At 40.9% G+C, this 17,279-nt stretch overlaps 2 protein-coding genes across 4 annotated transcripts in view; one reads left to right on the top strand and one right to left on the bottom strand.

Moving 5' to 3' along the window:
• The window catches only part of LOC132849168 (NACHT, LRR and PYD domains-containing protein 12-like), a 43,557-nt gene extending 34,962 nt beyond the window's left edge, over positions 1 to 8,595 (top strand). For both annotated transcript variants that reach the window (XM_060875407.1, XM_060875409.1), the window contains 4 exons: positions 868 to 1,041; positions 2,484 to 2,657; positions 4,482 to 4,655; positions 5,296 to 8,595. In XM_060875407.1, the coding sequence (XP_060731390.1) occupies positions 868 to 1,041; positions 2,484 to 2,657; positions 4,482 to 4,655; positions 5,296 to 5,302 (529 nt within the window). In that variant the 3' untranslated portion in view covers positions 5,303 to 8,595. The remainder of the gene's footprint in view (positions 1 to 867; positions 1,042 to 2,483; positions 2,658 to 4,481; positions 4,656 to 5,295) is intronic.
• The window catches only part of LOC132849175 (protein zyg-11 homolog), a 93,588-nt gene that overhangs the window by 66,083 nt on the left and 10,226 nt on the right, over positions 1 to 17,279 (bottom strand). The window lies entirely within an intron of this gene.

Raw genomic sequence — 17,279 nt, 5'->3', positions numbered from 1 at the left:
TGGAGACTTATGTGGTTCCTTATAAAGTTTATAGAGGTGTTAGACAAGGTTGTGTCTTGTCTGGTGTGTTGTATACTTTAGCAATAGAAACACCTTTAAACAAGTTAAGGACAGATTTGTACAGATTATATATTCTGAAGTTCACAAACCTGTTTATCAGCTGCTGCTGATGATGATTATGATGATGTTTTAATTAAATCAGAGGTAAGTTTGATGTTGGAAATATTAAAACAATTTAAAAACATCTCTGCTACTTAAAAAAATAAAGAAATAAATAATAATAATAATAATAATAATAATAATAATAATAATAATAATAATTGTGGAGGAAGTCGTGGCCTAATGGTTAGAGAGTTTGACTCCTAACCTTAAGGTTGGGGGTTCGAGTCTCGGGCTGGCCACGACTGATGTGCCCTTGAGCAAGGCACCGATCCCCCATCCCCAACTGCTCCCTGGGCACCGCAGCAGAAATGGCTGCCCACTGCTCCGGGTGTGTGTTCACTGCTGTGCGTGTGCACTTTGGATGGGTTAAATGCAGAGAACGAATTTTGAGTATGGGTAACCAAACTTAACCGTATGTCACTTCACTTTTTTTTTTTTAAAGTAAACTGATATAAATGTAAATCCATGGATGTCCATATTGTTTACAGAGTTAAACTGTTTCATGCCTTTTTGCAGTGTAATAGATGAACATTTATTGTGTTCTAGTCTATTTGATGTGATGAAACATTCTCAGTAGAAATCTTTATTTGTAGTTTCTGTCAAAATTATTTATTTAATATATCTGACAATATTTTAGTTATTGTACTGTAATAAAGGGTTTTAAAAATATGTTGATGAAGAGTGTGTCATTGTGTCTCTATACAGGTTGTGTGGTTGTGGTGTCTCAGCTGAAGGCTGTGCTGCTCTGACTTCAGCTCTGAGATCAAACCCCTCACACCTGAGAAAACTGGATCTGATCGATAATAATCTAGGAGACTCAGGAGTGAAGAGTCTCTCTGCTGTACTGGAGAATCCTCACTGTAAACTGGAGTCACTGTGGTAAGATCATATATTAAAACATTAATAATAAATCGTGGTCTATTTTTGACGAACTCCCCCTCACAGTACGGTTTTGATGCTAATGTGATTTCGCTAGCAATTAGGTAGCTGGCTTTCACTGCAGCATCACTGGCCTCTCTGCTCCGGGTGAAAACAGATTGCTGTTTCCTCAAACCCACCAGCATTTCATTTACCTTCCGTCTTCTTAGATCTCTGTGCAAGCTGTTGTATTTTTCACCATGCTGTTTCATAGTGGCGCCGAATATTATATTCCTTAAGCACCGAAACTTGCTGCATGCAGACCATGCACACGGGTGTCCCATTCACCTCCGCGAACATATAAGAATAGGTCCATTTTTCTTGAAAAATCCGACACTGTGTTCACTTTTCTCTTTCTTTTTTTGATAAAGACATTATGTTGATGAGGGTGCCAGAGCCAACAGAAAAGCGGGTAAACTGATAGAACCAAACGCCACTCAGACCCTGAAGCTCAGTACTACCATCTGCTGGTAGTTCTGCCTAAAATTAAAATGAATTTTATTTTTCATATTGCAGATTTTTCCCCTGAGCTGGACTGAACTCCCTGGCGGGCCAGTTCCGGCCCGCGGGCCACGTTTGACACCCCTGGTCTACAGTCAGGGTTGACACTCGAGCCCCAGTAAAATGTTCCTGATAAATTATTGTCTGATGAAGTAGATTACAGTAGATATGTCTGAAAATAGGCTTCGTCTTCATCAAACATTAATATTTACATCATGATTTAAAACATGAAGACCGATTGTAATGTTAGCTGAAGTGAAAATATCCTGTACCCTTCACTCATAAGCCCTGCCCATCATAAGGCACGCCCATCATAAGCTATGCCCATCAGTGTGCCCCGCCCATCACTGTGCCCCACCCATTATAAGCTACGCCCCTAACTGTGCCCAGCCCCTCACTGTACCCTGTCCCCTTTACTGTGTCCCGCCCCCTCACTTTGACACCCCCTTCACATGCCCTGCCATATACTGTGCCCCTTGTGAGACAAAAGATCCATTTGCATGCTTTATTATAACACTCGTGGTACAACGTAGATGAGGCAGAAATCAGAATCAATATTAGGGGCAGAAGGTCAGGACAGGTGGCAGACAATTCGAGAAACAGGGCAAAACAGAACAAAGCGACTCTCTGTGAGCGACTGCTGGGAGGTGTAGTCCGTAAGCTGTTAATACTCAGGCAAAGGTTCCCTCTGGTGGCGATCGGGGGACGAGGCAGGTGCTTCAGCCATGACAGTTACATTCATGTTTCTTACATTATAAGATAAAAGAAAAAAAACAAATAAATAAATAAAGGCTTTGTTGGTATTTTTGCAAAAAAAAAAAAAAAAAAGATCAAAGTGATTAAACACTCGAAACGTCCCTGTGTACAATCATTTAAGAGTGTGTCATTGTGTCTCTCTACAGTTGGCGTGGTTGTGGTGTCTCAGCTGAAGGCTGTGCTGCTCTGACTTCAGCTCTGAGATCAAACCCCTCACACCTGAGATACCTGAATCTGTCTGATAATAATCTAGGAGACTCAGGAGTGAAGAGTCTCTCTGCTGTACTGGAGAATCCTCACTGTAAACTGGAGACACTGTGGTAAGATCATCTATTAAAACATTAATAATAAATCATGGTCTAATCTTCATCCAGGTCGTAATAATAGATAAACACATTGTGTATAAATAAAACACAGTCACAGTTGTTCTTGTCAATACTGAATAAACCATTTACACTTTCACAGTCTGGGTTTAAAAAATACACCAATGAACTAACAACTTCTCCAAAAACTAATTAGAGTCTGACCCTGTTTTAGGTCTGATTACTGACAGTCTGATCTTCTCAAGAAAGATCTCAAAGATTTTGTTGAGATGTGAAACAGAGAAAAGTTACAGAAAACATTTACATTAATATTTTATTTCTCACATACACAACCATACACAGTACGTGTAGTGAAATGTTTTTAAACTGTCTGTGATTTAAACATAAAATAAAATAGAATAAAAATAGAATAGATGTAACAAATAGAAATGTAAGAATCAGTTTAATGGAGTTTAAAAATAAATGTGAATATGGATCAGTGGCAGAACAATGTGAGTGTTTTAATAAAGTTCAGATGTGTTAAATACTGCAATATATGAAATATGTTATGTGTAAAATAAAATCTGGCTGATGTATCAGTGTTGTGTATGAAAGTCCAGAAAAAGTCCAAGTTCTAGTCTTATGTGTTGTCCTGGTCTCTAAAGTGTGTGTTACTCAGTCCACAATAATACACACTGTCTACTGTCAGGGTCGACACTCGAGCCCCAGTAAAATGTTCCTGATAAATCAGTGTCTGATGATGTAGATTACAGTAGATATGTCTGAAAATAGGCTTCGTCTTCATCAAACATTAATATTTACATCATGATTTAAAACATGAAAACATGAAAACATTAAAACTGATTGTACTGTTAGCTGAAGTGAAAATATTATGTACCCTTCAGTCATATGGCCCGCCCATCACAAGCCCCGCCCACCATAAGCTACACCCATCAGTGTGCCCTGCCCATCAGTGTGCCCTGCCCATCAGTGTGCCCCGTCTCCTTGTTGTGCCCCTCCCCCTCATTTTGAGACTCGTGCCCCACCCCTTACTGTACCCCATCTTCTTTACTGTGTCCCACCCCCCTAACTTTGATCCCATCACTCTGCCCTGCACCTCACTTTGACACCCCCTTCACATGCCCCGCCCCCATATTGTGCCCCCCATCACTGTGCCCTGCCCCATATTGTGCCCCACCCCCTCACTGTGCCCTGCCCCATATTGTGCCCCACCCCCTCACTGTACTCCTTTTTTCACTTTTCTCTGTAGAAATGTCGACTTGCAGTCAGATGATAATTAATAATCCCACATTGTATCTGAGGACTGAGGAGATGTAACTACCAGACTAACACTTATCACTGTGTTAATGAGTAGTATGTGAATGTGGATTTAGATGAATGAGGACTTCAGAAGCTTTTCTTTTCTCTTCTCATGTCTAAAATCTTCTAAAACTGGATGTGATTTAGTCATCAGTGAAAGCTTTTTGAAGTGATTTATTCATTTAGACGACTAGTTAGTTAGTTTTCTTACAAAAATACTAGTTGTGGATTTAAGGTTGTTTAGCTAAAAAAGTTTACATGTGTAATTGTAGCAAAGATCTTTACAGTGAAATAAAATGTAAAACTTAAAAAATATAAAATGATCTGCAGCACAAAGTTACATTCATACAAACAAACGAACGAACAAACAAACAAACAAACAAACAAACAAACAAATAAATAAATAAATCTGTGATTTCAGGTTTCTGTAAAATTCTTGTGTGTCTGTGATCAAAGTGATTAAACACTAGAAACGTCCCTGTGTACAACCAGTGAAGAGTGTGTCATTGTGTCTCTATACAGGTTGTGGCAGTGTGGTGTCTCAGATGAAGGCTGTGCTGCTCTGACTTCAGCTCTGAGATCAAACCCCTCACACCTGAGAGAACTGGATCTGTCCTGTAATAAACTAGGAGACTCAGGAGTGAAGATGCTCTCTGATCTTAGGGATGATGAACATTACAAACTACAGACACTGATGTGAGTAATGACCTGTTAATAAAAGTTTACCCTCATTATCATTACACATTGATACACATCACATTTCTCTTCAATAACCTTCAGATTATCAGGTTAGAAAATGTCACTATATTCTGTTTAATCAGAATTTTTCTAACGATTCTCTTTAATGCTGTTTTGTGTTCAGTAAAGTGTGTTGATGTAAAATTCATGTGAAGGCAGAAAACAGGGATTCAGACAGTCTACAAAAAGTCACCAATGAGTTGATGAGAGTGATTGTTAATGAACATTGTGTCTTCTGTCATTCCTGTAAAATTCACCTGAGTTTGTTCTTAAAGTCTGCACTTAAATATAAATGTAGAACAAGATCTAAATGACACAGTAGTGTTTGTTATTTAAAGCTCCTGTGATTGGATAAGAGCAGTGATGTGATGGGTAAAGATCTGCTCATTATCCTGGTAGAACTTGTGGAAGTTCTCATTTGTTCTAGTTAAATGTTAGAACACAGATGTTAGTAAGAATGAAGAAATGTTGAATGATTCATTATAAACAGGAGATGATCATGTTTCTGTTGGAGCAGAGATGATTACATGGTGTTGATCATGAAGTACCACAGTCCACTTTGTGCTGATTAATTCACATCTTTTTCTTTCATATTCAGGGTCTAATGAATATCTGTGTGTGATGAAGACTCCAGTGTTCCTGCATTACCATGATGGAGAATAGAGAACATGTTTATTAACACATCACTCATTTAGTTCTAACACATTAAACAGTCTCAGAGACGTGAGAAGTGTGTGTTCATCGTGTACAGTGAATCAGACTAAACACAATTCTACACTGAGTTTATCCTCTGATCCCTGGATAAAATTCCCTGGACCTCAATCCTATAAAAACCTGAGGGATTATTTGTAACAGCAGGTGAAAATCCACATGAACTCGAGCTGAACCCTGTTCATTTTACTGTTTGTGTGATTTATTATTTGTTTATTATGTAAGAATGATGGATAGAATGGATGATGAAGGAAATGAACGGGTAACTTCATGCTCATTAGATAAACCTTATCAATGCTATCAAACTTCAAATCCCTACTCTCATATTCCCATCTAAAGTGAGATTAAGGCTACAGATACCAGTAAACGTAGAGCTAGGAGAAAAAGACAAAGAGAAGCAAAAAAGAAGAGAATCAGAAAAACAGCAGAAGAAATAAAACAACTGTTGAATAAAATAAAGAAAATGAAGCTTGAGGAATGAAGAGTTGAAAGATTTGAATATGAGTGTTTAGAAGAAGACAACGAGGGATCAGACGCTGTACCTAGACAGCTGGAAGAAGATTCCAAAAGAAAAGATTATAATGCATTATGTGTTATTATGTAGCTTTGTAGAAGCCAACATTCTGTTTTCCTACTTAAGCTTATTATCAAGAGTAACTCGTCCTAGGGCTTTCGAGCCACATGCACCAAATTCGGATATGTCGTAGACCCTGGTCTGAAGTTTGTTGCTATTACTTTTAAGTAAGCTTAAGTAGGAAAACAGAATGTTGGCTTCTACTAAGCGATCGGAATTCCGGCATTCCCGGTACGGAAGCTCAAATTGGCCTTTTTTCGTATCCACTTCCATTATAAACTTTGGAGGTTTATAACTCGGCAAGTGTTCGAGCGATTTACACCAAACTCGGACAGGTTCTTTAGGACGTTACTCCGGACGAAGTTTTTGTCTCAGCATTCCGACGGAACTTTCCGACGGACGGTTTTCCCGTAGTTGACGATGGAACATCCCGTAGACTTGAATGGGGAATTCCTAAAATTCCTCTAAGCTCTCACACACGCAGCGTGCGCAGAGCTCAGGCACGTGAAAATCCAAAATTTGCACAATATGGACATGTGACATATCAAAACACTCGGCACAATGAGGGGAACTGCCTCACGTGTATTTTGGTCATGTCACGTGACGTCACGTGTAGCCCCGCCCCCAAAATAAGCGAAATAAAAGATTTGCACAACATGGACATGTGACATATCAAAACACTCAGCACAATAAGGGGAACTGCCTCACGTGTATTCTGGCCACGTCACGTGACGTCACGTGAAAATAAAAAATTTGCACAACATGGACATGTGACATATCAAAACACTCAGCACAATGAAGGGAACTGCCTCACGGGTATTCGGATCACGTCACATGCTCATGTCTGCTCCAAAAGTATTGGCACCCTAGCGGTCCAATAGCTTTCACAATCTTTGTCCACTTGCCTCCAAAAATAACACTAACCCTTATGTCCACTCGCCTCCACTGGCCTTTGCGAATACTTGCACCGCCAAAGCCAACATCAAAGTTTGTCTCGACGAACTTTACAAATCTAGTTATTATTATTATTATTATTATTATTATTATTATTACTATTATTATTATTCTTAGCCAAAAATTTATCAAGAGTAACTCCTCCTAGGGCTTTTAAGCCACATGCACGTCACGTGTAGCCCCGCCCCCAAAATAAGCGAAATCAAAATGACACGTGCAAATTAAAAATTAGCACAACATGGACATGTGACATATCAAAACATTCAGCACAATTAGGGGAAGTGCCTCACGTGTATTTTGGTCACGTCACGTGAGGTCACATGTAGCCCCGCCCCCAAAATAAGTGAAATCAAAAATTAGCACAACATGGACATGTGACATATCAAAACACTCAGCACAATGACGGGAACTGCCCCACGTGTATTTTGGTCACGTCACGTGAAAATCCAAAATTTGCACAACATGGACATGTGACATCAAAACACTCAGCACAATGAGGGGAACTGCCTCACGTGTATTTTGGTCAAGTCATGTGACGTCACGTGTAGCCCCGCTCCCAAAATAAGCAAAATAAAAAATTTGCACAATATGGACATGTGACGTATCAAAACACTCAGCACAATGAGGGGAACTGCCTCACGGGTATTCAGATCACGTCACTTGCTCATGTCCGCTCGCCTCCAAAAGTATTGGCACCCTAGCGGTCCAGTAGCTTTCACAATCTTTCTGTCCACTTGCCTCCAAAAGTAACACTGACCCTTATGTCCACTCGCCTCCAAAAAACACCGGCCTTTGCAAATACTTGCACCGTCAAAGCCAACATCAAAGTTTGTCGCGACAAACTTTACAAATCTAGTTATGTTTTATTTTCAGATGTTCTAGAGAATTCTGAAACGCTCTTCTTTTTCTTATAATCATGTATTCTCCTGTAATAGAATTGATTAGATTAATATTGCTTTTTTTTACTGTAAACTTATATGAAAAGCTGTATCTAGTAGTGAAAGCTTATGAAGCCTTCTGTGTATTCGCGGGGAGTAATGTGCAAGCAAAGTTTTTTTTTAGCTTGCTGTCTAATTCCACGGCGAGAGAAAGCTTCAGTCCTATATAATAACAGCCTGACAAGTTGCAGGAAGTTAACTGCAACCATATGACCATATATAGAAGTGTTAACCTTGAGAATAGAGAAAAAAAAGACATTAGTAGCACACACAGAGTCGCCGGAGAGATATGTTTGGGAAAACGAGAAATGGTTGGGAGATAAGATGGTAGCCGACTAGAAGGCACAAAGCCGACCAAACCCAACAGCCAAATCCAACTGGCAACAGTAATTATACAGAAAGTATAAAAGCTCATTCAAAAAAAGGAATAAAAGCTCAAATCAAATCACATTGTGTGCATTCTATTGTAAACAGCCTTAAGGCATGTTATACTTTAGGTGCATCATAGAACAAACGCAAGCTTACACTTGGAGAGTGTTTCGTGGTTTGTTATAATTTTTATATCTTAATAACTTTTAATTATTCCAATACTGTTTGATTATTTGACGTTTTTATTTGTAGTTTTCTTTTTACTTTACATATATTACACACATCTATCTGTATTACACTACTTTTAATAAAAACAAGGCCTCCCATTGTGAGGATCCTGAAAAGACAAAAAGGTCTAAGTCTGACTTCTTCATCTAAAGATACAAACAATAGAATAGGTAGAAGAACTTGAAGAGGATCCTTTATTAGAAGACCGAGGGACTTCGAAGGACACCTGTGTTCAAGGTAAGACCAACTCTGATAGTTGATCTTGTGTTTTCAAAACTAACCCGTGCAAACTAGGACACATTCCTTAGTGGGAGAGCAGGAGGGTTTCCTACTCAATCCGAAATCATGTGTCACTAAGGGACAAGTACGTCAGTATAATTACATAAATTATTGTAATATAATTGACACTTTTTACACATGTATACTTATAGCTATATTACTGGATACATAACTAAAATTATATTGTATAAAGGCACTTAAAATGTCTTGTATACGTAAATACATCATACATTGTATTTATTTCATTAAATAAAATACATAAATACAAAGTCATTATTTTTGTTGTATAAAATTAATAGTCTAACATTCTGTAGAAAAAATATTTTTGTTCTTCAAATATATATATATATATATATATATATATATATATATATATATATATATATATATATATAATATATATATATATATATAGTTCTTCAAAAATAAATGTATGTCTAACACAATATATAGATACAGAATGTATTTCCGAAGAGAAACATGTTTTTAATAAAAAATAAATCACTATAACATGTAGGGTTAACATTATAACACAACGTTGCTGAGTTAAAACAACTCTCACTGGATCAGTCCACATTGTACCCAGTGCTGGAGTTCAGAATTGACCCAAACTGGGTTATGTTTAATCTCAGTCATTTTAGACATGACAAACTAACATTTGTCAGACGTAAGTTTGGAACACTGTAGTGTAACAGTTCCTTCTTTCAGAAATAAAACTGAAATAGTTGGTGAATGACTGTGGTGTGAGAGGAACAATACACTTGGGGTCATGCTGTTGGAGGAAAATCATCATCATTGGGGTTAACAGTAACTCTGTCTCTGGGTTATTTTCCTACAAAGGCACAAGTCCAAATGTTTAAGTCCTCACACAAGTGATGAGTGTCCAGATCATTACACACCTACGTCTGTGTGACCCAGTAATCATCAACTGTTCACATTTATACACGTTTAGTCTCTCTCTCTCTCTCTCTCTGTCGCTCGCTGTCGCTCGCTATCTCTCTCTCTCTCTCTCTCTATCACACTTTCTCTCTATCTCTCTCTCTGTCGCTCTCTCTGCCTCTCTCTCTCACACACACACACACACACTCACTCTCTCTCTTTCTGTCTCTCTTTCTGTCTGTCTCTCTCTCACACACAAACACACACACTCTCTTTCACACACACTTACTCTCTCTCTCACACACACACTCTCTCTCTTTCTGTCTCTCACACACACGCGATTGTGTGAGCGTGTAGTGAAGGTGTGAGTGAAAACTCTCTTATTGCTTTTCTTTATGCTGTAAATTGTGTGATTTGAGTAAACATAGAGTGGTGCGTAGTGTGTGTGTGTGTGTGTGTGAGGTTGTAGCGCATCACGAGCCTTTACTTTCCTTGCTTTTTGGCATCATGGCTTTAACACACCTGACCCGGAAGCACGGGTTTAAACTGTTACCGACTGTCACATGCACCGTAGATGAGGCGCCTCAGTGGTAGCTAAGTTAATCGGCGGGAAGAGCATTGCTTCTGCTGCCCACATGAACAAGGCTGTGGTGATGTTTGTGGATGAGATTCACAAAATTGAGCTTGTGGTCACTAAAGGGTTTGTAATTAAAGACGTGTGTAGATGATTTTAAACAGCAGGGATGAAAACCTGAACATCGTGTTTAACATAAATGTAAATGGGGAGGAATTTGTTATTTTCACAACTTCTGGAGTGTTAAAGTGTTTTGGGTGGTCAGGAGGGACATGTGATCAGGAAGTGTCCTGGGAAAGAGGTTGAAGGTAATCAGGAGATAGCTACAGGAGACGCTAACACACACACACACACACACACACACACACACTGCATATGATTCATACTTTTAATTTCTACTGCATCCTTACAGTCACATGACCATGTATCAGACACCAAACTGAACTGGAGAATGTGTGCTTGTGTATATGTGTGTGTGTATAGGAGGTGGTAGACAGGTTTATATATCAGTGTGACACACACACACACACTCACACAGAGAAGATGAAGGAGCAGAAAGAGCCTGAGATTCAGCAGCAGCATATTCAGGAGAGAGACGCATTATACACTCAGTACCAGGACCATATACTCAGGAGACACAAAACCCAGTAAGACACACACACCTCATCATATTGTTCGTTTATTGTTCACTTTTTCTCTCATATTTGTGTTATATCACTTTACACTCAGCAGCAGAGAGGCAGCGGTCTGTACTTTATTAGACTGTGTGTGTGTGTGTGAGTGTGTGTGTAAGAGTTTGGTGGAGGAGATTGTTTCTCTGTTACAGCAGGAAAAGCAGGAGCAAGACGCAGCTAAAGAGACTGTGGAGAGACTCACACACAAATTGAACACTTTGAGCAACGCTGTGGAACATATGTGTCCCCCCCCCACACACACACACGATTTGATCCCGGGAGCAACGACTCTCCAGGCCTACACTTACATACATACATACACACACACACACACACACACATATATATAAAAGATATGCACTCACCCCCCACCCCCCATCCCACGCCTTCGCCGCTTTGTACCGCCAGTCTGACAAGCGGGTCTGTGACCAGCGCCGAAGATAAAGGCCGCAGGACCTGATGGCTGCTTGCCTGTGCTGGATTACCTCCACCCCCCACTCCCCTCCCCTGTTGCAAGTCATGTGTTTATGGTGTACTGTTTATGTGCTTATGTTGCTGAGGTGTTTTTTTCTTGTTCCCACACTGTACTCCCCACTGGAGCATAGTCTGGGTGTTGTTGTTTTTTTCTAATCCCTTCCCTCATGTTAAAAAAAAAAAACACACCTTTGACACTTTCATTGTAACTTTGAACAAATGTTTTAAACTCATGGTATCTTAAGTATGTAACTTAGTGATCCAGCATTAATGTATTCAATGTTAGAGATTTAAGCACTTATGTACGTCGCTCTGGATAAGGGCGTCTGCCAAATGCTGTAAATGTAAATGTAAATGTAAATGTTATGCTGTATTTCTTTTCAATCCCCTGTCTTCCTGTCCTGTCCTCCCCTTGTATTGTATGTATTGTATGTATGGGCAGGTTGATGGCTAATTTCGCTGGTACCTGTGACCAGTGACAATAAAGGCTACTACTACTACTACTATATAGACTCAGTGATCGAGGAGATGAAGGAGCAGGAGGTGTGTATGTGTAAGAAATAGAGAGAAACTTACGTACAAGGCTCTTAATGGTTTAGCTCCCATGTATCTAACTAGTCTTCTAACACATTACAATCCTTCACGCTCTCTGAGATCACAAAACTCAGGACTTCTGGTAGTTCCCAGAATATCTAAGTCTACTAAAGGTGGTAGAGCGTTTTCTTATTTAGCTCCCAAACTCTGGAATAGTCTTCCTGATAGTGTTCGGGGCTCAGACACACTTTCCCAGTTTAAATGTAGATTAAAAACTCATCTCTTTAGTCAGGCGTACACATAATACATCCCATCATATCGTGCACTATTACACTAGATTTGCACATTTTTTATGAACAGCAGATATGTTAATCCCTCTCCACTGCTTCTCTCTTTCTACACATGCCGAGGCATCCAGACATTGTACCAGCTCCGATCGTCTTCCGTGCAATGAAGATGTTGGACCTCCACTGTGATGAGGCCAACTCTGTGAGAATCCTGAGGCATCTTCAGATCTACCAGCTCTGTGACACTAAGAGGAGATCTGAACTCCATGCGATCCTTACACCAACATAACATTTGTTACTGTACATTTGTAATCACGCCCTTACACCAATACAACATTTGTTTACTGTATATTTTTAACCACACCCTCTAATGTCACCCATATGAGGATGAGGTTCCCCTTTGAGTCTGGTTCCTCTCAAGGTTTCTTCCTCTACAAATCTAAGGGAGTTTTTCCTTGCCACTGCTGCCTGAGTCACCTCAGACTTGCTCATTGGGGATGAATACATATACATACTGTACATGCATACATACATACATACTGAACTATACATATATATCTTGAATTTATTATTTTAATTCTTTATACTTCTCCTTATGTCTATCTTCTGTTCTATGTTTATGTTCTGTAAAGCTGCTTTGAGACAATGTCCATTGTAAAAAGCGCTATACAAATAAACTTGAATTGAATTGAATAGAAAAACAGACTTTATCTGATTATAAACAAGTGTGTGTGTGTGTTTGCAGCTTCATGCCAAAGATGGGGGGAAGCTTCCTGACTTCAGCACCAGCATCCCGCAACCGGAATATCAGAGAGCCGACTCGCACGAAAGTGAGACACACACACACACACACACACACACACACACAAACACTCAAAAGTAAGATGATAATTTTCTCTCATTCTATGTGTAAGAGAGAATGACAATGAGGATGATGATTGTGAAGATCTTCACTTAGATGTCCCTTAAACAGCAGTCGCAGCTCATCATTGACTCGATGACAATGATGCAGAGCAACGTTCCATAGTTCCCTTTCGGAACTCGAGCTGCGTTGAAACGCTATGGGAACGCCCCTGCATGACCGCACTCTGTAATCTGACCAATAGGTGTTGGGACGTGACGTCATCTGCGGGTGACGTCGCGTAAACAGGAAGCTACAAATGGCTGTGAGATGGACAAGATGCTAGCTTCTGCTCGTTCAGGTAAGCACTGTGTTTTTCTGATCGAGTGAGGGCTAGCAGACAAAAATTCCGTAAGTGTGTTTATCCGTGTCCCTGTTTCATTACCGGGAAGGATTCGCACGATCGGTGCGTTGTTTGCTTGGGAGTGTAGCATGCACAATCGGCTCTCGAGGGAGTCGATTGCTCGCATTGCAGCCGCATGGCTATGCACACGCTTTGCTCCCTCTTGCCGAGGCAAAGCGGCGCCGGCACTCGTGGGGCTCGCAGGTCAATTTAGCAGCGGGATTGGAGTAAGCAGTCTACTGGAGAGACTGCTTACTCCAATGCTTCTACGGGAGAAGAAGCAGCCATCGGGCCTGCTTCTCGCGGAGAAGCAGGCCCGATGGCTGCTTCTTCTCCTGGCGCGAGCAGCGCGGCATTACATGTCTCTCCCTCCGAGGAAGGAGAGCTGATGGATGCTAGCGAGCCCGTGGGTGCCTCACAGCCTGTGCTGTATGAGGAGCTCCTTGAGGTCGTGACACGAGCCGTAGCCAAGCTGGATTTAGATTGGCCGGTGGAGCAGCAGAAGCAGCGCGCACCCAGTAAGCTGGCTGAGCGTTTCCTGCGCCCTGTGTCACTTCCTGAGCGCCAGAGCCTGCCGTTTTTCCCCGATCTGCACGCCAAGGTGTTTAGATCCTGGGAAGCCCCGTACTCTGCGCGCACTTCTCCTCGTCACTCCTCGCTCTACGCGAATGTGGTTGGGGCTAGAAAGAGTTGGGGCTGTGGAAGAAACGCTGGCTAGCTATCTCTCCCCTAGCGTAGCATCATTGCTAAAGGCTCCGGTGTTCCCTACTAAGCCGCTACGTGCTACGTCAGCCTTAGTACAGAAGGCTTACGCGGCAGCAGGTCAGGCCGCGGGCTGCCTCCACACCATGGGTGCGTTGCAGGCATACCAGGCTGACCTGCTATGTGATTTGGATGAGGGACTTAGCTCCGGGACTGCCAGGACTCTTTTTCCACCTGTAGTTCAAGTGGAAAGAGGAAATGATTTCCATATTGGTGACTACAATGAGAGCATTAAGGCAGCAATTGCAACATTTAGTTTCACTCATAGTTCCACTGTAGCTGCAAATGAAGTCATTTACAAATGCACAAAGTACAGAAAAAAACATGTACGTTGTACTAAAAAATGATGAAGAGGGTCTAAACATGGGTGAAATTAAACTGATTTTTATTCACTCCAATGAGTCTGTCTACTTTGTTGTGAGGATGCAGCAGGCTGTGGAGCTAGTTGATATGGGCATCCATTGTCTAACAGAGACTGATCAAGAGTCAAACGACATTTGTGTAAAACAAGAGAATCTCCTTGACTATTATCCATTAGTGCAGTACAAGATGAATGGCTTACCAGTGATTTTTCATCTTTCATCACTCTTTCCCAGATTTGTAGAACCATGTCATCATTAGGGGAGGAAGTACGAGATGCTGTGTTGGCTGTCCTACCTGGGCTACCAGAGGATAAACTTTCTTCTCTCCTGAACACTTTGGCAAGCATAGGAGTTGAATCCAAATCTGACGTGCAGTTCATTAAAGAGGAGGATCTCCCTGATTATATCACACCAATACAGTGCCGTCGAGGTATGGCTTTTGTTAAACACGATTTGCTGGGATTTTTCATACACTGTTAATGTGGACCAATACTTAAAGGCACCATAAAGATAATGCATACAAGTGGTGGGGTTTAATCCCTGTCTTTTATAGCAGTGGTTCTCAATCCTGTTCCTGGGGTAACCCTGTTCTGCACATTTTGTATGTCTGCTGTATATGACACACTTAGCTCAGTTAATGAAGAGCAGGGGTCCCCCAGGAACAGGATTGAGAACCACTGTTCTAGAAGTAATATAATCAGTTTATTTGTCAAGTCAGATTAAAAACGGAATTCTTTGCACACTGTAAATATTGATATCAGTAGTTTCCTTGGCATGATCATATATAACATTTGAGTATGCTTCAATGCTTCCCTGTACAGGAAACTCCAATTTTAGGACTCCAATTAAGGATTTTACTCGCTTAACATTGCACAATTATGAAAATATCTTTGTGTTCTAAGAACACACTCTCTCTTGAATTTAAGACAACAACAGAGAAATGAATGAATGATTTGCTGAGCTACATTAGGATTTTACAGGGTGACTTTTTTTTTTCAGATCAAACAAGTTGTGTCAAAGTAACACCTCGAGAAACCACAAACATGCTTTCTGATACCACAACGGAGGTCTTCTTATCATTAAAGTCTAGTTCATCAAGCACACCAAGTGTGTCCAGCACAGACAGTTCCAGTACAACTGTGGACTTATCTGTATGGCCCGAAAACTTTGAAGTTAAACGCGCTACTTCCGGTGGCGCGCGCTGCAAGATGGCTGCACAACACTAGGCTCCCGAATATTAACCTCTTATTTTTAGTTATTCATGTCATACAGAGGGAATATTGTCTCTTTTTGACAACTGGTGAATTCTAATACAAGGATGGCTACCGGCAAAAAATCGATTTCTCCCCAAAAGTCTGCTACGACCAGCAAACGCCTCAAAACACTGGACGACGATGTTGCCTCGATTGTTAGCCACGCAATTGAAGCACAGCAGGAGGCTATGCGAGAAATGGTTTCTTGTATGTTGACGGAGGCGATAAAGACGGCTCTCAATCCATTCAACGACTACATTAAAGAAAACAGCGCTGTTCTTCGTACAATGAAACAAGAAATTGACTCTCTGAGTAGTAGTATGGCGTCGATTACAACGAAAGTGGACAATCTTCAAGGTGGTTTACGCAATTCAAAGAAGGATACGAACTTTTGCTTGACTCAGTTAGAGCAGATTCAACGAAAATGCAATGACCTCGAAGATCGGTCACGTCGCAATAACATTCGTCTGGTGAATCTACCAACAGGAATGGAAGGCGACGACCCCATCGGTTTTCTACAGAAAATGTTGCCTAAATGGATCCCTGACATTTCGACGCGCTCTTGCCAGATTGAGATCGACAGAGCCCATCGCGTCTATTCGAACTCCAACTCATCTAAGCCACGATCGATGATATTTCGGCTTCTTCGCTATCCTGACAGGCAAGCCATCCTTCAAGGAGCACGTAAAGCAAAACCCACCTTGCCCGGAGGAGCGCGTCTGGAGTTCTACGCTGACTACAGTCACGAGACGGCACGAAAAAGGAAGGCGTTTTCAACCGTAAGAGCCAAACTTCACCAGAAAGGTGTTGAAACCTTCCTTATCTACCCAGCACTGCTGAAAGTTACTTACAAAGGTCAGAAAAACTCGTTTGAATCTCCGGAGGACGCTGAAAAGTATCTGGAGGGTCTTAATGAAACAGCGACACCGACTGCTCGCAGATCCTTAAGATTTCCGCCTGAGGAGTCGATGGATTTATAATCGCTTTTGGTAACAGATTTGTTTAAAACAAGAACTAGAAACCAGTTCAGCGTTTGCTCATGGTTCAGCACATCAGAGTGAAATGGTAACATTTCTGTTTTTATATGGTACTTTATTTAATTGTTTATTCTATTGTTATTTTTATACCTCATGTGCGAACTGTTGGATGTTGCTTTGAAGAGAGTTTAGTTGAAGTACTGTAAGCTCGCTAATCTTGAAAGTTGGGCCTCAGCCCATAATTTAATTCCGGTGTCATAAAGAGTTCAGTTATGGATATCACACGTTATATGATTAATCCGAGTTCTGTAATAATCGTCCTATAATTCTACATTTATCTGTTTGTTTAAATCATAGAGGTTAATAAGGTGAATAGTGTTCTAGACATTGCCTCGCGATCGCCACAGATGTTTGCTAAAAGGGTTATAGGGGAGAGGGAGGGGGCGCTTAGGCGCATAAAGCACCCAGGACCGATACTGATTTTGTTACTGCAAATGGTTGTGAAAATC

Source organism: Tachysurus vachellii, chromosome 7 (assembly GCF_030014155.1).
Source record: "Tachysurus vachellii isolate PV-2020 chromosome 7, HZAU_Pvac_v1, whole genome shotgun sequence".
NCBI lineage: Eukaryota > Metazoa > Chordata > Actinopteri > Siluriformes > Bagridae > Tachysurus > Tachysurus vachellii.
The sequence above is the reverse complement of the archived record's forward strand: the minus strand, read 5'-3'. Positions and strand labels throughout refer to the sequence as shown.